Below are 22,790 nucleotides of genomic sequence, written 5' to 3'. Positions count from 1 at the left end.
CTGGCCAGGGCTAAAGTTCACATTTAAAAAAGGAAAAGGGAATGTCCTCGTAAGGCAATAAGGAAGCCCCACCATTAGTTTTTCCAGTTTTATCATTGGCATCCACACCCCATCAGACAGGGAAGAACAGGACTGGCAGGGTGGGGACCACATGCAGAGTCGGGTGTGAGTGGACAATGAACCCTCCCAGTGACTGAGAGCTGGGGGCTGCAATATAACCCACAGCCCAGGAGCGAGACATGGCAGTATGTGGGGCGTTTAATATTAACTTATTTTCTCTGAAATTTTGAGGCAACTATCAAAAATTAACTGGCCTGCCCCCTGCCTCCTTCAGGGCTTTGCTCAAACATCCTCTTCGCAATGTGACCTGGCTCACTCCTGCTTAAAGCCTGCGCCCGTCCCCAACGGCACACCTCGTCCTTTCCTGCTTCGTTTTCTCCGTAGCACCGTCACAATCCAACTAACACCTACATTTCTATTTGTTGTGTTTCTGTAGGAAAGGATTTCTTTTTACATGTCATTTACACACAGCTGACTACATATAAGTGCACAGTTCTGTTTTGACACATGTAGGCTTCTGTGCAAAAATGCCCCCGTCCAAATAGAGAGCATTGCCATCACCAACGGTTTCCCAGGCCTCTTCCCAGGCAGCCTCCACCGTCAAGCACTGTTCTGGTTTCCATGGCCACAGGTCATTTAAACTCTACGTAAATGAAACCACACAATGTGTACTTTCTTTGTTCAACATAATGGTTTGGTCGTGGTTTCTTCCATGTTGTTGCCTTTAATCAGTAGTTTGTCCTTTCTTATTGCTGAGTACTTTTCCAATGTATGATTATCCATTTTCCTGTTAACAGATATTTAGGTTGTTTACAATTTTTGTCTATATGAATAAAGTTGCTGTGAATATTGTTGTACAGCCTTTTAGGATGATAAGCTTTCCTTTTCCTTGAATAAATAACTAGAAGTAAACGGCAGATTTTTGCCACTTTGTTTATGGGCACACCCCCAGCGCCTAGCCCAGGACAGGTGCTCAATAAAAACCTGCTGAGGAGTGATGGTTCTCCATCTCCAGCCCTCAGCAGGGAGAACTTTTGGCTAACCCAGCACAGTACCGGAGCATTGGATGTGATTCACTGCCCTCCAGTGGCCAAGCCCAGCAAAGCCATACTAATTCCTGGACATCTTGCAAAGTTCTCACAATCTTTTCATTCTCTCATTGCTCTAGATATGTGGAATGCATATTTGGGAGACAAAATGAAGGCACTGGGAATATAAAGATGTTTATAAACAGTCTCTGGCCTCAAAGGATCATAGTCTGGTGGCAGAGAGCAGGAGGGAAGCACAAACAGTAACTTGCATTGTGGAAAGCGCTACAACTGCAATGGAAGGGTTATTACGGAAAGCGTGCCACTGGGGGGTGGGGGCCGGCGGGAAGTCTCAGCACAGGCTTCCAGGGGGAAGGGGAGTCTTAAAGGAGCACAAGGATTAGCCTAGGGGATAAAAGGATGGCGCAGAACAAGGAATGATTTAAAATGTCAATGCAGGACTGCTGAGCTTAAGGGGTGATGCAGGGCCTAGCTCACCCAGGGCCTAGCTCACCCAGGGCCTAGCTCACCCAGGGCCTAGCACGACAACAGCTAGAGAACCTGGACATTTTCACCCGTAGGTGATAGGATGCTACTGAAGGGCTTTAAGCAGAGGAGCTACATGGGCAAGTGTGTGCTTAAATGGTGTGGAAGATGGGTTTGAAGGGGATGTAATTGGAGATGAGGAAACACACTTGGCCATTTCAGCAGTCCAGGCCTGAACTAGACCAGTCATAGGATAAATGGAGAGGGAAACAGCTTCCAGAAATATTTAGCACATAAAATCATCAAAGCTTTGTAACTTACTGGATATGAAGAATGAGAAAAAAGAATTACCAACACTTCTTAGCATTTCTGACTTAAGAGACAGAAATGCTGCTGAGGGGAAGGGGTGGCTGGGTATGGGGAGGAGAGGAGTCAAACACTGCATCTCAGGAGCCAAGGGGAAGCAAGGACTGCCAGCTGTCCACAAACAACTGTCCCCCTTCCTCCTTGGTGACAGGGCCCCTAAGGGTACTGGCCACGTGGGATACAGACTGTTTTCCAGCTGCACTTGCAGACAGTTACAGACATAAGGCTAAGTTTAGACGAAAGAGACTTGAGCCCAAGCATCACGTACTTCAGAAGTGTCCTTAAAGCGAAGGAGCAAGCCTTTCTCCCTTTCTCCTCCACCCCGGCTAGAACTCACAGCTACGCTGGGTCACGAGAAGGAAGCCACGCGCTGAGAATGTAGAACAAGAGAAGGGAGCCTGGACCCCTGATGTCTGCGAGCAGCGTGTAAGCCCTGTACTGCTAACCTCTTGACCTTTAATGTGAGAGAAAGCAGCTTTTCTCTCCTGGGTAAGGTACTTAAGGTGTTTGGAGTTCCCTGCCACATGTAGCCCTTCCTAGATGGGCATCCATGACAAGTGGGAATGTCACGCAGGGAACCAGGTGCATGTGAGAAGTAGGGGAAAGCCTGCCCTCGGCGAGTTCCGGTGCCATTGTGCTTCTCAACAACCTGAAATGCAAACGCTCCTGTGCTGCGTCACGCAGAGAAGAGGGAGTAGCTCCACGCTGGCCCATGTGCAGCGAAAGAAATCAGGCTTGTCTCTTCCTTTGAAAACAGGACACGCCCTGAGCCCCTGTGTGATTTCCTCATATGTGTCACTTAAGTAGTTGCTGTTAAGCAGCTTATTTTGGTGATGACCTCACTATCAATTACATGTTAACTTAATATGTTCAATAATATCGTCTAAGTCCAAAGGTTTAGAGATTACAGACTTAGAGGTATTCTGCAGTCTCAGGGATCATAGTCACCCTGGACCCAGACACGGGCTTATCCGCAGAGGCCCCGCTTCTGTCAGAGAAAGAAGCTGCCTGAGGGCGAGGCTAGTATGGACAACTTCTCTATCGACTCAGAGGGTGTCTGGATCTGTTTTCAACTATTTTATAGAAAACATGACACAAAGCATGAAGCAAGCTCAGGTACTAATTTATGAAAGTGACAGAGAACAGATGGGGAAGGTCTTAGTAGAGAGGCCAAATAATGTCCGGGAGGCAAGTGGGTCCCACAGCCCTACCAGGGCAGATCCTCCATGCTACAGCTCAGTGAGATGGGCAGTGGGCTGAGGTTGCCTGGTGACATGTGCACAGGAGGCCGAGGGCAGCTGCCTGGCCTGATCCCTGAGCATAGGATACTCAGGCCTCCTGACCTAGGGAGCATCATATCACAGAGGTCATAGCACAAACCTTCCTAGCAGCTGCCTTATTAGGATATGGTACCATTAGCGAAGGGGATAAGAGAAGGATTATTACTCAGAGAAGAGAACTATTCTTGAAGGCCACAATGTTGTATCTTTGTCCAAGAAAGGCCTTGAGGCTGCCGAGAAATCTATATGCTTTGTTTCTTTGAAACATAATTTATATCCATCAACTGATGAGCAGATAAAGTGTGGTATAGTCACACAATGAAATATTATTGAATACTAAAAAGGAATGAAGTACTGACAATGCTACAATATAGATGAAACAAAAATATGCTAAGTGAACTGTATTTAAATAAAGGCTCCCAAACATTCTGGCCATCTGACTTTGGGAAAGTTATTTAACCTCTCTAATCCTTAGCTGGCTTATCTATAAAATGGGGATAATAGTACCTACTTCACAGGATTATCATGAGGATTAAATAAAATGATTAACAAGGCTTTAGTCCACACATGGTAAGCATTCACATGTAAATAAATGGCAGCTATTATAATTTTGTTGTTCCCCCTCCAAGTAAAGATGGGTAACCATGGAAAAGGCTCAGGGGTGCTCTCCATGTACTAACTGTACTCTGACACTCGGAGCTTAGACATCTGGAGATGGCTGCGCCAGCCTTGCTAAGACTTCTAAGTGTCCCTTCCTGATGTTTGATCCGCCCTGTGTGCTCTGGAAGACTCTGTGTGTTTAAAAGGTGGCCTGCTGCCCAGCAGAGTGTCTCACTAGATGCAAAGAATCAGAGCTCAAGGAGTAAATCTATATATATAAAAAGCTAATATGCTAAGTGTTCGACCATCTGACCAATCGCTATGACATGCACTGACCACCAGGGGGCAGATGCTCAATGCAGGAGCTAGCAAGCTGCAGTGACTTGGCAGCAGCAGTTCTCAGGTGACACACCCCAAAACTGGAGAGGAGGGAGCTCGATTCCTTGCGGGGCTGAGCAATTCCACCTTCGGCCCTGGGTTATGTTGCTGCCGGGGCAGGGCCCCGAATCTGGTTTACTGCACACTTGTGCTTGCGTTCCACACCCTGTAAGACAGCAACTTTGCAGAGTGCCCTCTTGCACTCCAGGACCCCCCGGGGGATGTCGGAGAGCCGGTTTCAGCCCGATCCCCGCAGGCCAGGCCAAGGAACCCCACTTGCCAGAGGGACCCCGCTCACTCCACAGACACCAGACAGCGGGGAGGGCCACGGAAGGTTGGCTCCAGGGCGTGTCCAGCCACCTTCTAATTACTTTCCTTTCAATGTGCATGAATCCGTGAACTCAAAAACACAAGGAAATATGTACAGGATATTCATTGCAATGTCATTTTTAACAGTTAAAAAGTGTAGATAATTTAAATGTCCTTCTATAGAAGAACTGTTAAATAAACTACAGTAAAGTCTTATTATGAAAATAAATATTCATGAATACTATGAAAATGATGAGGTGGGGTAGATCTATATGTACAGACTTGGAAAGGAAGCCATGATGTTTGTGAATGAAAATAAGCAAGATACAGAAAAATATGGGTAGTTTGATCCCATTTTTCCAACCGCAACAAAGAAAAATAGTACAAGCAGGTCTATCCACACGCAGGAAAAGTTCTGGAAGAATATACACCAAAGGTCAATAATAGTAGTTATCTCTGGTGGGGGGAGGGTAATAACACTTCTAAATTGTTTTGATTTTTTTAATGAGCATGTACTTCTACTGCAATTTTTTTTAAAGGCAGAGAGCAATAAGAAATGTGCTTGCTACCTGCTTTGGAGCAGAGAATGGAGTAGAGGGAGCTATTGAGGTCCAAGGACAAGTATATCTGAAATGAGATACCACCGCGTCATATAAAGAGCACAGGTATTAAGGTCAAAAGACCTGGGTTTGAGTTCTAAAAGCTCATTAAATCTCTGAACCTTGGATTTCCCACCTGTAACATGGGCTGATACACCTACCTTAAAGATATATTGGACCCTGGCTGGGTGGCTCAGTTGGTTGGAATGTTGTCCTGTACACCAAAATGTTGTGGGTTTGATACCTCTTGGGGCACATACGGGAGGCAATTGATCAATGTTTCCCATTTACATCAATGTTCTACTCTCCCCCCCACTTTCCTTTCTCTCTAAAAATCAAGAAGAAATAACAACAACAACAACAAAAGAAAGATAATTGATTTTTAAAAAGAGAGAGCCTGGGGCCTACTAGATGAAATCAGGTATGTCAAAGTACTTTGCAAATGATAAAGTGCTTTAAAAATCAGGGTGACATTCCTGGTTGGTAATGGCAAAGCCCCTCCCTAGGTTTGGAAACTGGAAAAACAAGGGCTAACCCTACAAAATCCTAAGGGAAGAGAGACGGATGGGAACAGGTGAGATGTATCAACCAACTAGAATGCGTGGACCTGATTTGGACTCTAATTCAAACTGTTAAATATATTTATGAGAATCAGGAAAATTTAAATACTGTTGTCTATGAGATTATATTAAGGAGTTATTACTTTTTAGATGTAATAATTTCATTATGGCTGTGGGTTTCTTTCATTATTATGTTCTAGAGATACATATGAAAATATCTATTGATGAAATATGATGCTTGATATTGAGATCAGCTCCCAAAGCTGAGGGGATGGAGAATGAACAGAGGTACAGATGACACAAGACTGGCTGTTGAAGTTGGGTAATAATTATATGGGGATTTGTACTATTATTTTACCTACTTTTACATATACTTAAAACATAACATGGTTAAAATGTTAGTAAAAAATGAATGGGCCCCGCCTTCCTAGGTCTAGGAGAAGGGAATCTGAAGTGTGCTGCAGAGGCGAAACAGCTATGGAAGGCTTGCCACAGAAGCCCACGCTGCACTGCATAAACACGGTGGGTCAGCAGGGGGCGCTGACAAGCCAAATACCAAGATTAGAATGCAGTCCTATCTATCAAAGAATTGCAAGAAGCAACCAAAAAGATCCCATGAGTTGCATTGCTCTTAAAAAATTAAACACCGAGAATTAAGCTACTTCCAATAGTTGACCTATTAATGTGAGGGGAAAATGAGAAGTCCTCTAGCAAAAGCTTTATTTATACACTTCTGGTGGCTAAATTTTACTAGTCACGCTTCTGCTTAGGTTCACCTGACAGAGTTGGCAAGAGTGACCTTCCACTCTAACTCCAGTTCTGCCCTGGTTGCTGCTAATTAAGGGGAACCAGGATGATGTCATTTTGTTGTCTTACGTTTAAAAATATTTTTATTTATTAAATTGATTGGGGTGATAATGGTCAACATGAACATACAGGTTTCATGTGTGGATTCTATGTTACAAGATCTGTATATTGTACCATGTGCCACCACCCAAAGTCAAATCTTCTCCTGTCACCTCATATTAGGACTCCCTTTACCCTGTACCCCCTTCCTTCTGGCAACCACCATTCTGCTGTTTGTATTCATAGGTTTCAGTTTTGTTTGTTTTTCCCCCTGAAGTTTCAGTTTTATATTCCACATGAGTGAAATCATATGGTTCTTAGCTTTTTCTGTCTGACTTATTTCACTCATGTTGTCTTACTTTTTGAGACTGCCTCATGGGGACTAAAACACCATCCCTCTAAGTCCTTTCAGAAAACCTGAATAGGACAAATCAAGTGAGATGTTTCTTAGCCCCTCCCATGTCAAGGGTCTCCACTCTAGTCCACTTCTCATTACTCTCCTGGCCCCTACAATGGTCTCCTCCAAAAACCACAATTACCCACCCCCTTACCCCTTATTCCAAGTCTAAAAAAAAAAGTTCTAGTCCTAGTTCTGCCACTAGTAAGAAGGCAGAGAATCTTACAACCCATCTGTGAGGTGAGCAGATTGAATGGATGCTTTTCTAAGAACCTTTTCAATATTCTGATTCCCTGTGAGCTTCTCTTTAACTAAAAGAACAAAGCATCAGGCCATGACAGATGGGTTTTCCTTTGAACCTCTAAGCACAAGTGATTAAGGAAACCAAAAAAAGAGGAGCATCCTCAAATCCTTTCAAGACTTGTGCCTGATTTAGGCCTGACCAGGGAGGAGGCTTGGGCTGCACTGCCACCGTGACATCTAATCACTCTACCCAAAGTGACAGGAATCCAGTGGGTAAGAGGTGGAGGAGGAAGGGAAGAAATCAAGGTGTGGTGAGTGCCTCAGTCCATTCCATTACCTCCAATGTGAGCTAGATTCTCACAACCTACCCCTCTACATGTCTACATCCTGCCACTGAAAAATAGCATGTGACACTAGCTGGTTTGGCTCAGTGGATAGAGCGTCAGCCTGAGGACTGAAGGGTCCCAGGTTCGATTCTGGTCAAGGGCATGTGCCTCAGTTGCAGGCTCCTGGCCCTGGTCCGGGGCATGCTGGAAGCAACCAATTGATGTGTTCCTCTCTGTCTCTCCCTCTCTCTTCCACTCTCTCTCTAAAAATCAATGGGAAAAATATCGTCGGGTGAGGATTTGGGGGAAAAAAAAAAGCATGTGAACCAAAGTGGGAAGTCCTATATACAATCTAAAATTCCAGCTTTCATGGATGAGGGCATGTTTCAAACAACTTCAAAATAACCCTAAAACGACTTCAAATAAACCATCAAACCATCTGTTTATTACAGAACATATCAATTTGGTCATTCTTGTGACAAAGCAGGTCTTTTTAGATGAGATTTGCGACCATTTCAAGAGAGAAATTTCAGGCTGCTATTGCTATTAAAATAGGCTTAGCTGTGACCCTAGCCAGTTTTCTCAGTGGTTAGAGCATCAGCCCACGAACTGAAGGGTCCCGGGTTCGATTCCTGTCAAGGGCACATACCTCAGTTGCAGGCTCCATCTCTGGTCTCGGTTGGGGTGTGTGTGGGAGGTAACCAATCGATGTGTCTCCCTTACATCGATGTTTCTCTCTCTCTACCCCTCCCTTCCACTCTCTCTGAAAATCAATGGAAAAAAATATACTTGGGTGAGGATTAACAACAACAAAAAATAGGCTTAGCTGTGTACTCTAAAGTCACTGTCCTTTCTCAGCAAGACAGGCCTACTGGCTGCACTCGGGGAGAACAAACAGACCAAAGATGAGAAAGAACAATAGCTTGTTCAACTTGGTACTCATGCTTCTTACCCACATGTTCTGAGAGGAAGACGACAAAGAACGGAGTGACCAGGTCATTAATTCCCTGGACATACCCACTGGCAGGGTGTCGGATGGCCCAAATAAATAGAATTCTTTCGAAGATCTAGGAAAGAAAGAGACATGACTATTAAACCATGGGGATACACTCCCTCCCTCCATTTACCTACCTCACAATTCATCTTAAAGTTGCTGCAGAATTTTTAGGAAAATATTTTAAGTACTACAAGATAAAGTATCCTATCTAATAAAGAGGGAATATGCTAATTGACCATCACTCCATCACAAAGATGGCTGCACCTACAGCTGAGGCCAAGTTCCCTTAAGGAGCCTTAACAAGCAATCAGCAGGGACCTGAGGCTACGCCTTCCCCCGCCCCTGTGGGGCTTGACAGGGGACCTCAGGCCACACCCCACACCCGGCAGGGCTTGACAGGAGACCTCAGGCCGTGCCCCCCGCCCTGGTGTCAGGCTGGGGGACCTGAGGCCACACCTCCTGCCCTGGCACCAGGCTGGGGACCTCAGGCCATGCCCCCCACCCAGCAGGGCTTGATGGGGACCTCAGGCCTCGCCCCTTGCCCTGGCGCCAGGCTGGGGGACCTCAGGCCACACCCCCCACCAGGTGGGGCTTGACAGGGGACTTCAGGCCGCACCCCCCACCCCAGCACCAGGCCGGGGAACCTCAGGCCGCACCCCCGCCCCAGCACTGTGCCAGGGGACCCGAGGCTGTGCCCCCGTGCCTGGCGGGGCTTGACAGGGGACCTCAGGCCGTGCTCCCCACCCAGTGGAGCTTGACGGGGGAACCTCAAGGTGCACCCCCAGTGCTGGGTGGGGGGAACTCAAGCCGCGCCCCCCGCCCAGCAGGGCTTGATGGGGACCTGAGGCTGTGACCCCCGCCCCAGCGCCAGGCCAGGGGACCTGAGGCCACACCCCTCGCCCGGCAGGGCTTGACGGGGGATCTCAAGGTGTGCTTCCTGTCCTGGTGCTGGGCTAGGGGACCTCAGGCTGCTCCCCCCATCCCGGCACCAGGCTGGGGGACTTCAGGCTGCACCCCCCACCAGGTTGGGCTTGACAGGGGACTTCAGGCCACGCCCCCTTGCCCCAGCACTGGGCCAGGGGACCTGAGGTTGCGCCCCCTTGCCTGGCTGGGCTTGACAGGAGACCTCAGGCCATGCCCCCGACCCAGCAGGGCTTGACGGGGGACCTCAAGGTGCACCCCCAGTGCTGGGTTGGGGGAACTCAGGCTGCGCCCCTGCCCAGCGGGGCTTGACGGGGGACCTGAGACTGCGCCCCCCTCCCGGTGCTGGGCTGGGGGACCTGAGACTGCGCCCCCCACCCAGTGGGGCTTGACAGAGAACCTCAAGGCACGCCCCCTGCCCTGGTCTGGGCTGGGGGACCTCAGGCCACGCCCCCCGCCCTGGTCTGGGCTGGGGGACCTCAGGCCACGCCCCCTGCCCTGGTCTGGGCTGGGGGACCTCAGGCCACGCCCCCCGTCCTGGTGCCAGGCCAGGGGACCCGAGGCTACGCCCCCTGCCCGCAAGGGTGGGACTGGCCGGGTCTGGATCTAGCCCAATGGGGGCAGGAGGAGCCGGCCGGGTCTGGGTCTCATGCAATTTTGAGGTGCATGTAGGTGGGCAGGGACTTGACTCTGGGTCCCTTGGTGTGCCCCAGACTCTGACAGGAGGAAGGTTTTCATATACATTTTACTAATTTTCTTTCATCTCTGACACTTCTATTATAGAGAAAGGGAAAATAGCAATATTAAATTATTTGCTCTAATTAATCCCCTTTTAATGTGCACGAATTTCGTGTACCGGGTCACTAGTAGGAATATAAAATTTCTAAGACACTAATTGTTTTTAAGTAGAGGTAAATACTTCTTTCCCTTTGTCTTTTCAGTATCTAGTCACTATGATATTAAATTGGGGGGCGGGAGTGACCCAACGGCTTAGAAAAAGGTTCACAATGATGTCATTGATTCAGGATGTCGTTACTCAAAACATCTAAGTTCTGATGCTTCTGCTAAATCCTTTTTGTCATTACAGGATGTAGATAGGAAATACCTTCTCTACCACCCTCTCCTTTCTCCCCGCTGAGACAGAAAAAGATCTAGTGATAGACGATAAATGCAGGAAGTCACTTCATATATCAGGAAGCAACCCAGACATTTGCTAGGGATAGGGAGTTAAATAAATCAAATTCTATGGATTACTACAGCTGGGAATCTGAGAACAGAGAAATCAGCCACAGCCTCCATGGAAAAGCCTCTGGGGTTAAGCATATTAGCCACAAGAGGCCAGAGGCTTAGGATGGGAGAAAGAAGAGATCTTTATGGTCCCGTCACAGAGTCTGGCCCTGTCCCACTCAGCACACTCCCCTCTGCTTCCATTAGGCCCCCTGAGCTTTCCCCATCTTCTCTCAGCCTGCTAATACTCCCTGGCTTCATCCCACTGACCACAGCTCCTGGGCTCAACATGGACTGTCCATGTCTCCATGAATCACACGGAGGGTGACAGAGGTGTTGGTGACGTACAGAGGGACAGGAGACTACAGGGCCTCCATAGCACATGGGCTTGCAGAGCCCCAAAGAGTCGGCTCTGGGGGCAAATTGAAGAGGCCCTCTCAGAGGTCAGGCAGAGGGACAAAAAAGCTCCCAGGGAGAAAGGTAAAAAGGAAATGGTTGTATGGTTTGTAGTAGGGTAGCTAGTGGAGGAATCTCTTCTACCAGGAATCTATAGACATGTGTTGAGCCTGCCTCCCAGCTGGCCGAGCTGAGACGCTCCCACTGTCAACACTCCTGCACTTCCAGGAGTGAGAACAGAGCCCTGGGTGGAAGGCGCTGGCCTCTCTGCCTCTGCCCTACCCGTGCCCACTTGCTCTCTGGGGCTGAGGGAAGGGCAAAGTGTCCTCATTTGTGTTAGACCCAACACTCTAATGGGGGCCAACCTACATTCTTTCCTCTCTGCTGCTAAATGACACTAGAAACTGTAGGTCAAGCTAGACCAGCCATGTTCAGGAAGATGCCAAGGATTATCTACCCCAGTCTGTCTCCTCACACATCCTGTGGCCTGTGTCTGTCTGGATGTCTCTGTTAAAAGCTCCTCCAGGTCAGTCCTTCTGAAGGGCTAACCAGGCCTATACTCCACACTTCCAGCCCCTTGTGAATACACAAATCCTGGGGACTGCTTTTAACTCTGGCCAGTCCTCTACAGGAAGGATGGGACAATGCAGACACACTCACCCCGAACCAGTGAAGATGTCAAAGAGGTGGAAATTGAATAGTATTCTGGTTACCACAGGAGACCATGGCATGTTCACTATGGAACAAGTCTGGGATGATCTGGTCTTGCAGAGAGGAGAGGATAACCTCTGAAGGTTTTTCTACATCTCTTCTACCAGTGTGGGTAATTCTGACTTATTTTAGTTAATGCCGACGTGCCTTTCAGGTTTGCAAAGCAAGTCTTTCAGTATTCAGGGTTACTCCGTTCTCTGCTCCCTGGTTAGCAGTTTACTCTATTTAAGAGGACTTGTCAGCTGGTGTGGCTCAGTGGTTGAGGGTCAACCCATAAACTAGGAGGTCACAGTTTGATTCCCAGTCAGGGCACATGCCTGGGTTTCAGGCTCCATCTTCAGTAGGAGGTGTATGGGAGGCAGTCGATAAATGATTCTCTCTCATCATTAATGTTTCCCTCTCTCCCTCTCCCTTCCTCTTTCTGAAATAAATAAAAACATATTAAAAAGAAAAGAAAAAACAGGACTAAAGCCTGCTAGACAGAAAGGTGATTTGAGAAAAGTTGAAAAGACTACAGTTTGATTTTTCCTTCTTTGTATTCAGGTTGCACTATTAGGAGAAGCCTTTTTTACAAGCTACTTCCCCTGTCTCCAAGTTTAGAGTAAACATGCACAGGTAGAAGTATCTGAACGTCCCCAAGTTAAAATGGAGAATAAGCAGAGCTGATTTGTAAGAAACTGTACGGGAGACACAGAGGGATCCTGAATGGGTTTTTAGCTTCTTCTTAGCTCTTACAGGTAAAATAATCGTGTCAACCTCTAAATCTTCTTGATGCTATTGGTAAGTCATGAGGGTTCCCCCAGTAGAGACTTCTGGGTACATACCCAAAAGAGTATAAAACAGGTCCTGGCTGGTTTAGAGTGTTGACCCACAGACCAAAAAGGTTGTGGGTTCGATTCCCGGTCAAGGGCACGTACCTCAGTTGCAGGTTCAATCCTTGGCCCTGGTTGGGGCGCGTGTGGGAGACAACCAATTGATGTGTCTCTCTCACATCAATATTTCTCTGTTTCTTTCCCCCTTTCCTCCACTCTCTAAAAAAACTAATGGGAAAAATATCCTGGGGTGAGGATTAAAAAAAAAAAAATTGAAATAGGGACTCAAACAGATATTTGCCTGCCCATGTTCATAGCAGCATTATGAACTGTCGACTGTAGATGAATGGATCAATAATATATGTTATATACATATAATGAAATATTCATCCTTAAAAAGGAAGGAAGTTCTGGCACATGCTATAACATGGATGAACCTTGAAGTTATTATGTGAAGTGAAATAAGCTAGACACCAAAGAACAAATATTGTATGATCTCACTTATTACAGGTACTGAGAGTCAAATTCATGGAGAAAGAAAGTAGAATGGTGGCTGCTGGGGAATAGAGTTAGTTATTGTTTAACGAGAGGCCTAGTTAATCCGTGCACCAGTGGGGTCCCTCAGCTTGGCCTGCATCCTCTCACAATCTGGGACCCCTCGGGGGATGTCGAACTGCCGTTTTTGGCCCGATATCCGCAGACCAGGCCCATGGGGAGTGGGCCTAAGCGGGCAGTTGGACACCCTTAGCACTGCCACGGAGGCAGGAGAGGCTCCCACCACCGCTGCTGTGCTCTCCAGCTGTGAGCCCGGCTCAGGGCTTCTGGCTGAGCAGCGCTCCCGCTGTGGGAGTGCACTGACCACCAGGGGGCAGCTCCGGTATTGAGTGTCTGCCCCCTGGTGGTCAATGCACGCATAGTGACCAGTCCTTCCACCGTTTGGTCAATTTGCATATTAGCCTTTTATTATATAGGATAGGATAGATGGGGGCAGTTTCAATTTGGGAAAATAAAAAGTTCTAGAGATGGATGGTGGTGATGGTTGTTTCGTTACGTATATTTACAATAATAAGAAAAATCAAAATCATTATCTCAGCTTGATAAAGCAGAACAAACACCGGACTAGGAATTCTAAGATGTGGGCTCTAGAGTTCATTCTGTCACCAGGTAGCCTCAAGACTGGGGGCAAGCCCCTTAAACTCTCAGCAGTACTTGGCCCAAGGGTCTGTTAGGAAGAGAACATGAGAATACACAAGAAAGTGCTCGGAAGGGGCCACAGCTCCACATCTGCACACAGGTACACCACGTTAGCTGTAAACCTGCCGTGGTTAGGGAGAAGGCTCCAGCACCCATCCACACAGAACAGGGGCCGCAGAAATATGAGGGGAGAAGGGCTGAGAACGTTAAGTACTTCCCTCACCTCCTGTACAAGTGGTTGCTGGAACAATGGAATGAGAGGATTCGTCCTTGGAATGTCAATGTGGATCTGAAAAAGAGAAGCCATGGCCAAACACAAATGCCACCTTATTTTTCTGAGATGTTATTTTCTTATAAGAACTAGTGTCAAGGGAGTAAGAGTGAGAGCACAATTTATCTTTAGAAAGAACTAACTGACATACAAAAAAAGTCTAGTTAAACCAACCTGTCCATCTCAAATACGTTTCCACAATAGCAACAGGTTACTGAACAGTGAGGAAAACTCCCCCCAAAACCACTTATCACAAATAGCAACAGGCTTCACACTTGAGAGATCCCCCTGCTGGACACCCTTAGCGCTGCCACGGAGGCAGGAGAGGCTCCCATCACTGCTGCTGTGCTCTCCAGCTGTGAGCCGGGCTCAGGGGTCTGTTTCACTTCTTTAACTTCCTATTGCTCTGAAGTCTGTTTCACTTCTTTAATAGTTATGATCAAAATGTGGACCCTTCTTTCCAAATCTTAGTCATCAGCAGTTTCCAGGAACTACCGGTAAGAGCTCTGACAGCTGCAAAAATGTGCCAGGACAGGGAACCAAGAAGGACCTGCTCCTGAAGTCACTGTGCAGAAGAGGGGGAAACTGGGGGAGCTGACCTTCAGTAACTGGCACCGCAAGTTCTGACTTCTGTTTCCAAAGAGGGCACTAAGTGGGTTTGGGCCTCGGATTCCCCAGTGCCCAGTCTAACAATTGTAAGGACTGTGTTGGCAGCGGCAGAGGGTACTTCCGTTCTTAGGGCTTGTTGTAGACAGCTGCCTCCCCTCTTTTCCCTCTTCTGCAACCACCAGACTGCTCTTCTCCCCCTCCACCTTCCCACAGGCATGGGGACCACTATGAGGAATGATGGAACGCTCCCTGCCAAGGCTGCTGATGGCGACAACTCCTACAGACAAACAGAGAGGCATGGGTGCTAACCAGGCACTGATGCACTGTCCAGGGGGACTGGACCACTCGTGAGTGAACGCATCTTTCATCTTGTGCCCCATAATCCTTACTACTTGCATGAGGTCTGTGGAACGGTAGCGCTGGCCTCACCTGGGAGCTGATTAGAAGTGAAGGTCTCACCCCAGACCTACTAAATTAGAATGTGCATTTTATCATAATCCCTAAGTACGATTTCACCAAAATCCTAGGTTATTTGTATGCACATTAAAGTTTGAGAAGCACTGCCATTGGCCTGGGGTGGGGTGAGGGAGTAGGGGTGAGGGAATCTATTTAAAATGATTAAAACCAGAGCTACTGAATTAGAAAAAGGGAAAGCAGTTCTGGGACTAATTTTTCCCAGACCCCCCAAACCTACTCTGCATACTCCCAGGAATAAATAGCATTCCTAAGCAGCACACCATAGCCTGAAGACTTGGGAAATCTGTTCCCTGATAGCACTCCCAGAAGACACACCTTAAGATTATGACTAGCAAGCAAAGGGCAGCAGGTGATAACTGTACCTGTCTGTAGGTGTCCTGGTGATGTTCCTCATTTCGAGAGTCATAATACTGCTCAATGAAGCCAAAATATTCCTCCCGCTTCCTCTGCAGGGTCAGCTTCCTCCTCTCGGTGTTGGCTGGGAGATAGCCCTGTGGACAGGACGGCTAGTCAGATGGGGACAGATGCTGGTTGGAGGAATCCTTAATTTTTATTTTGGTCTGAGCAGTGACTTGGAAACTATCAGAGAAATGGAAGGAAAACTGCCACGAAAACAAGGGTGGGTCCCATTTTGGTTTCGGCCACCGTGTCTGCCTTCCCTCATTCAGTGAGACCCATATGTGGGCAGATGAGCCAAGGCCAGTGTTCCCAGGATTATTTCCTCTTGTAGCCTGTGCTGGACTTAGAGCTTGCACTGCTGGTGAGCTAGCACAGAGAGCAGTGCATGTAGGTCAGGTGGGGGGAACCGGACCCAAGTCAGGACTCTGAGGGCTATGTGTGTACAAGGCAACACTTCTGAGAATCACAGGGAGACGGTCGTGTCTACGGCAAATCTCAGTGATGTGCCATGTAAGTATGTGCCATGTAAGTATTCTTTTCCATGTTAGCATTCGGAATTACCAGCTTGGGAAGCTGAATGGAATCTGTGACATAGCAGCTGCAATGTCCAGACACAGAACTTCTGGCAGCAGCTCCCTCCTGGCTCAAGCTCCAGGCCAACTTCCATTGTTGTCTCTGGTCTAGATCCCACTCCCAATTCTTACACCTCCTGCTCTCCTTCCGTTCTCACCAATCTATTCTTCACAGCTCTTGAACTTAATTAGAAATGGCAGAGGCAATGATTCATGGTTGCAGGACTGGGGGTAGGGAGCAGCCAGGAGGGAGACCCTTCCTCTCCCAGATACTCATGCAATACATTCCACAGTGAATGCCTGGCAGGCAGGGACTGTGGCCGATTCATTTTTGTATACCCTCCCGGCACCTGGCGCCGTGCCTGGTGAACAGCAGGCCCTCAGTAAATCCTTGCTAGAAGAATGAGGGAATTTTACGGGCTCAGGAAAGCCAAGTGCTCCTGTTACAGTGCTGGCCAGTGTTCTGCCCTCAGTGAAAGTGGGACTACGCAGGCTTGGCAGGGAGGCCCTTTCATCAGCTCTTCTCAGTCGCACAGTGGGTGTCAACCACTGTGGTCATTCCTCCGGAAAAGGAGCGAAGCACAGGGGCAAGCGCGAGGACGCCCAGGCCTCACTCTCTTCTTCCTCCCTGGTGCTGAGAACATGAGATTGCGCCTGTGGTAACCAACGTGTGCTCTTCCATGTGGGTTAAAATAAACTCTCCAGAATGTGTGTCTGCGTGCACAGACACAGGACTGCAGCCCCACAGTTCTGTCATCTCCAGAAGGACTAGAGAAGTCTAGGGAGTAAGACTAATGTGCCCACACTAACCTCATCGGGTAAGAAGGGCCGTGTGAGGCTCACACTGCTCTACACAGGGGGTAGAACTCACCGACAAGAGTCTCCACGTTACAGGTCGAACCTCCCTGGGAACACCTGGCCAGCTACACTTCCTCAGTTCATCTGCAAACAGATAACAGCTCCTTGGATTGAGCTCTTCCTACAAATGCCCTAAAGCAAACCTCAGCCAGTATGGTCTGATGCCTCCCACCGTTCCAGTAAATGATCATCACCATCACCACCACCACCAGCTACTGACAAGCACCAGGAGAAAGCCCAAAACAACAGCCCCGAGCAGCAAAGTGCCAAGGACACGCTCTACAGCAGGGATCCAGTCAGGGCTCAGAGGTTAGAGGGGAAGAGAAAGACCAGTGTGGATTTCAATAGAATCGCCTTGAGGTGGGAGAGACCGACGCCAGAATAATTGCACTATGGTCTACAGGCCACAGAATCCAGTCCCACCTAATTTGGTCCCTAATTTCTAGTAACATACTTCTGACTTAATACCTGCATGTCACTGCAATGGGCACCAGATCAGGAGATGCTGGAAAAGTAAAAGAAGGAAGAATAAAGAGCAATAGCTTCCAGGGCTCTGAGAATTCCAGTCACCAAGAGGCCCTATCTTGCCCAGGGCTCACGGGGACTCACCTAAGTCAGTGTTGTGGCTGGAGAGAAGCTGACGGAATTTTTCTAGGCGGGTTTTCTCCCGGACAGTCATTGGGGGTGCCCCAGAAGCATTCTGGTCTGAGATCCGGGCAACAAGGGGGATGATGGGTCGGATTGGGAGTGACTGCTGTTTGTGGAGTGCATTCCTTAGGCATGAATCACCTGAGATAATTCGAAAGAGAAAGAGACGGGCTGTGTGAAGAGCATGGACTCTGAGTAACCTAACTGCTCAGTATGGTCTCCTCCACGAGCCTCAGCAGCACCGTTTGTGCGCCCAGGGTGCCCAGCTTATGGGCACGAGGGATGGAAACCCAGCTGTGCTCAACTCTTCTGCCCAGAGGATGGGCTGCGTTTTTTTATCATACATACGTACAAGGCATCTTATGTGCTAACTAGGGGCCCGGTGCATGAAATTCGTGCACTGGGGAGGAGTCCCTCAGCCCAGCCTGTCCCCTCTCACATACTGGGAGCCCTCAGGGGATGTCCTACTGATGGCTTAGGCCCGCTCCCTGTTGGGAGCGGACCTAAGCTGCAGTCTGGCCTCCCTTTGCAGGAGGCAACCGGGCTGATCAGGGGAAGGTGCCAGCCCCATCACCCTGCTGCTGCAGCCACTGCCAGTCACGGCAGCCGCCAAGGTATTTTCATCAACAGGGACTCCAGTCCCTTCACCATGGAAAATGACAACTTTCTTTAAGCATTTTCAAGATGTGTCTTTCATAGGATATGACATTTCTTTCTTTATTTTTCTTTTTATCCTCACCTGAGGATGTTTCCATTGATTTTTTTCCCCTTCCCTCCGATCGCAGGCTCAGCCCCTTCCCAAGCCTAAAGCCTCCACCCCAGGCTTTATGCTTGGGAAGGGGTTCCTCCCCCCCCCCCCCGCTCCCTGCACCTCCAATCGCAGGCTCGGCCTCTTCCCAAGCCTAAAGCCTCTGCCTGATGGCCGGCTGGGAGTGACCTGGGTGTCGAGGAGGTTCCTGGGACCCAGATATGTATGCAAATTAACCACCATCTTTGTTGGGTTATTTTGCATACTCACTCTGATTGGCTGTGGGCGTAGTGGAGGTACGGTCAATTTTACATGTTTCTCTATTATTAGGTAAGATGGGGACTCAGATGCTGCACAAGTTCGAGAACATTTTTGGCAACCCCTGATGGCAAACTAATGTTTTCTTTCTTCCCCAACCTGGAACTCTTCTTGGTGCCTAATAATGAGTTTTGGGGCAACACGTGTTCACCTTCCCTTTCCACATCACAGAGCACACAAGAAACGACCACACCATAAAGCACACTGCAATGCAAGGAGGTGGCTCTCCTGAAACCCAGCCCCACGCCGCTGCCCTGGTGTCCCTGGCCCTACTCTCACCCTTTCTTGGCGCACAATGTGCCCTGCATGGGGTGAGACGCTCTGGCCGAAAGCAATCCCACTTTTGGTGGCTGCACATGTCTCCCAGCGTTTAATTCTGCTGGGATATGACTAAAATGGCATATCCCAGCAGAATTAAACTCTAGCTGAACTCTTTGTCTGGCTCTAGACATTTCTACATCAGACGGTAAGGTGGGAGAAACAAGCAGTATAGGACTAACATCATTGAGTGCTTACTATGCATAAGGCTTCATGCTGGTCACATTTACATACCTCTCCTTTGATCCTTACAACATACAGTGGGAATTGATTAATTTATTACTAATCCTCAGATGAGGAAACTGCAGCTCAGAGAGGTTAAGTAATTTACAAGGGAGAGCTGAGAGGCCACCTCGATCTTTCTGATTCCCAAACCCTTATTTATTTTACTATCCCAAACAAAACTGTTTTAAACTCTGGCTGAGCTTTCATGACGTTTCACATTCTTTCTATATCAGGGCCTTATAAGCTTAAGTCACAATAAGAATCACCAGTGAAGAGTGACAACCAGCACAACCATCAGGTTTACAGGAACAAGGGCCGCAGGTACTTGGCTCACATTGCAGCGCTGAGGCCCACGTGCACGTCTGGCAGCAGCGACTGACAGACAGATGCTAGATTCATAAAGGGAAGGCCCTAGGGTGTCCTGGCTGCACAAAGGTAGCTCATTAGGGATCGTGGAGGGCTCTTCCTCACACTAGAACACTTCAACCACGGTGCACAGACACTGTCTGTAGCTGTGGCCCCTGGTCAACCAACACTAAATGCCCGCCTGCACCTGGCACCGAAGGTTCAAGCTGGGGCCCAGAACAGCTACGGAAAGTGTCTGGGGAATGATTTTTAAGGCCTTCCAGGCTAATTTCATGACCACATGCTTAATCTGAAACTGTGAAAGAAGTTCTCTTAGGACCTGAGCCAGGACATGCTCCAGGGCTCTGCATTCTTCTACTTCCTTTTCACCCTTTACCAGTCAGCTGTTTTAACTTTCACTAAAATGACAGCACTTCCCTCTCTAGCTCAGAATAACTGGTGCCCATAAAACCCATTAGGGATACATTAAATACAGCAATGCACATTTAAAAGTGTACACTGAGCCCTAGTCGTTTTGGCTCAGTGGATAGAGTGCCGGCCAGAGGACTGAAGGGTCTCGGGTTGGATTCCAATCAAGGGCATGAACCTCGGTTGCAGGCTCAATCCCCGGTTGGGGCGAGTGTGGGAGGCAACCAATTGATGTGTCTCTCTCACATCTATGTTTCTCTCTCTGTCTCTTCCCCGCCCTTCCATTCTCTAAAAATCAATGGGAAAATATCCTAGGGTGATGATTAACAATAAAAAAAGTGCACACTGAGAGTCTCCCAATATCTGATAAAGCCACATCACCTCAACCAGCTACTGAAGCCTCCTGAAGAGACACAGAGGGGCATCTCCTCCTGCTCCCCACCCTGATGGGCAGGCAGCTGGGACACAGGGCCTTCAGGAACAGGAGAGACAACCTATGTTAGTGGCTGCTCCCCACCCTGAGGAGGCCAACCAATAGCACCAAACCTTAAATACATTAGTCAATATTCTTCAACCTAACCAGGCCTAAAGCAATGTGAAGCAATCAAAGTTTTGGACCCCAGCACAGGAAAGAAAGAAGAGATTGGCAGGCAACACCTGAGTGTCAGGAAGTGAAGCCTCCGGTCACAGGGCCAGGTAGCCACCCAGATGGGAGGAACAAGTACAGCTTATGACCAGTTAGGCTCACTGATGTCATACCTTAGGCTTGAGCTTGCTTATTTACCATCCAATGGAAAATCTGAGTGATGCCCTAAAGAAAAAATGTTTTTATTTTAAATGAACTCTGCTAAAACAGTCGAGGCTATGGAGGTAAGCAGGATGGACTTACTGGAGTTTCTGGACAGTTGGGCATCACTGCTGGACTTTATGACGTAGTTGGCAGGAATGTCGGATGTTGTTGACTGGGACCGTTCTGGTTTCACCCTCAGCTTGCTGTGGTTTTCCAGGACTTGAGCTGCAGTTGCCAAAGCAACTTTTGAGTTCAGAGTTTGGAAAGAAGGGGGTGAAATGTCCTCTTCCTCATCATCGCCAATGTCCCAAGCATCACTGGTATTCCGGGCAAACTCATGGAAACTGGAGGCCTTCTTATTCTTCAGAGGAACTGCGTTGACTTTTGACCGTTCTTTAATGAAGCTTTAAGAAAAGAGACACTATTACCAAGGAATGGTCTGGCACATCTCACCACTTGCTTAACGTAGTACTAATAGTTTTACAAGCGATTGCATACACCATCATTACCTTCTTCAAACAAAAAACACCCATATCCATTCCTCATCTAGATGCATCTAGACCAGCCCAATGCTTCAGCAGATGTAGGAAGACAGCAACGTTCACCAGCTATTCCATGTGCTCCTCTATACTTCCCAGTCCCCTGGCACTTAGGTGAGGCCACATGACTAGTTCTGGCCAAGGGGCTGAGGAGAGAAGTGAGCAGATCATTTCTAAGCCTAAACATAAAAGAACAAGTGTGAGTTCTCTATACACTTTCTTCTACCACAGTAACTGAGGAGGCTCCAGATGGCGGCGCCTCCCTCAGCCTGGACAAAAGCGTGAGTACTGCAGCACAGCCTGCCCTCCACTCCCACCCTAATCCACTAAACTTTGTGTGTCAACCCACCGAAATTTTAGACTTAACTTCTTATGGCAACATAACCTAAACTACTCCTTAGAGTAGGACATAAACTACTGTTAGAATAAGAGAGGTAACTTCAAGTAGACCATAAATAGCATTAAACATTGAATTCCAAAATGAACACGTCGTCCTTTTTTATTCTGTTAAAGTCCGTCTGCTAGCCGTGAGGAGATGGTCTCAGTTTGATCCTAGTCTGTCTATAAGACTTTTTTTCTTAAAAAAGTGAGGGCAGTGTCAGAACTGACATATTTGTAAAGCAATAGGACCTGGCTTATAATTTAATTAAGATTGTTTTCGTTTTTTTAACGAATATATTTTTATTGATTTCAGAGAAGAAGGGAGAGGGAGAAAGAAACAGAAACATCAATGATGAGAGAGAATCATTGATTGTCTGCCTCCTGCATGCACCCCACTGGGGATCAAGCCTGCAACCCAGGCATGTGCCCTGACAGGAATCGAGCCGTGACCTCCTGGTTGATAGGTTGACACTCAACCACTAAGTCACACGTGGCTGGGCTAATTTTTCACTGTTTATTTTTAAGGTTACTTTCTTTTTTTGGAAAACAGTATTGGTTTTCCATTTATAGAAATGATAAGATTTTTAAAAAAATCTAGTTGTATAAATAAAATGAGTTTTTTAATGTAAATAGTAATATAGAAAATGATTTTTAAAAAATCATGATTTGGGGAACACTAGATTAACTCATTGAGAAAAGAGCCTAGCCCTAAGAGTCATGTAGAATCTCCCTACTTCCCTGAACTTTTCCTCTGTCTCCTGCTTAAGGTCTGGGTGCCCTTAATCCAGTTCCAGGGGACTGTGGTTGGGACATTTCTAACTCAGTCTTACATAGCATCCCTCATACCCCAAATAGGGAAACAGAGTATGGCCTTCTGTAAGTTTACGCTGGGGGACTGGAATGCAATGGGTAAAAACATTAAAAAGTCTCCCTGCTTTCCCCAGGAAGGCAGGGAAACTCTAGAGTGAAACGCTGGGCCAGAGGAGCAGAAGTGCCCCATTTCCAGGAGATGTTTCTTCCTTTGGATAGAGGTGGGTGGTCTAATAACCCACCCCATCTCCCTAGATGAGTCCAATATTTATTCTGAAAGATAATTGTTATTAACATTGATAAATAAGACTGATAAC

At 47.7% G+C, this 22,790-nt stretch overlaps 1 protein-coding gene across 1 annotated transcript in view; it reads right to left on the bottom strand.

The window, feature by feature from the left end:
• Positions 1 to 22,790, bottom strand: part of TBC1D22B (TBC1 domain family member 22B) — an 80,585-nt gene that overhangs the window by 22,819 nt on the left and 34,976 nt on the right. The window contains exons 3-8 of the mRNA XM_008151957.3: positions 20,843 to 21,147; positions 17,532 to 17,711; positions 16,936 to 17,006; positions 15,456 to 15,584; positions 13,960 to 14,025; positions 8,431 to 8,545 (exon numbers count right to left, since the gene is read on the bottom strand). Of these exons, the coding sequence (XP_008150179.1) occupies positions 8,431 to 8,545; positions 13,960 to 14,025; positions 15,456 to 15,584; positions 16,936 to 17,006; positions 17,532 to 17,711; positions 20,843 to 21,147 (866 nt within the window). The remainder of the gene's footprint in view (positions 1 to 8,430; positions 8,546 to 13,959; positions 14,026 to 15,455; positions 15,585 to 16,935; positions 17,007 to 17,531; positions 17,712 to 20,842; positions 21,148 to 22,790) is intronic.

The sequence above is a fragment of the Eptesicus fuscus genome, chromosome 10, assembly GCF_027574615.1.
Source record: "Eptesicus fuscus isolate TK198812 chromosome 10, DD_ASM_mEF_20220401, whole genome shotgun sequence".
In the NCBI taxonomy this organism is placed as follows: domain Eukaryota; kingdom Metazoa; phylum Chordata; class Mammalia; order Chiroptera; family Vespertilionidae; genus Eptesicus; species Eptesicus fuscus.
The sequence above is the reverse complement of the archived record's forward strand: the minus strand, read 5'-3'. Positions and strand labels throughout refer to the sequence as shown.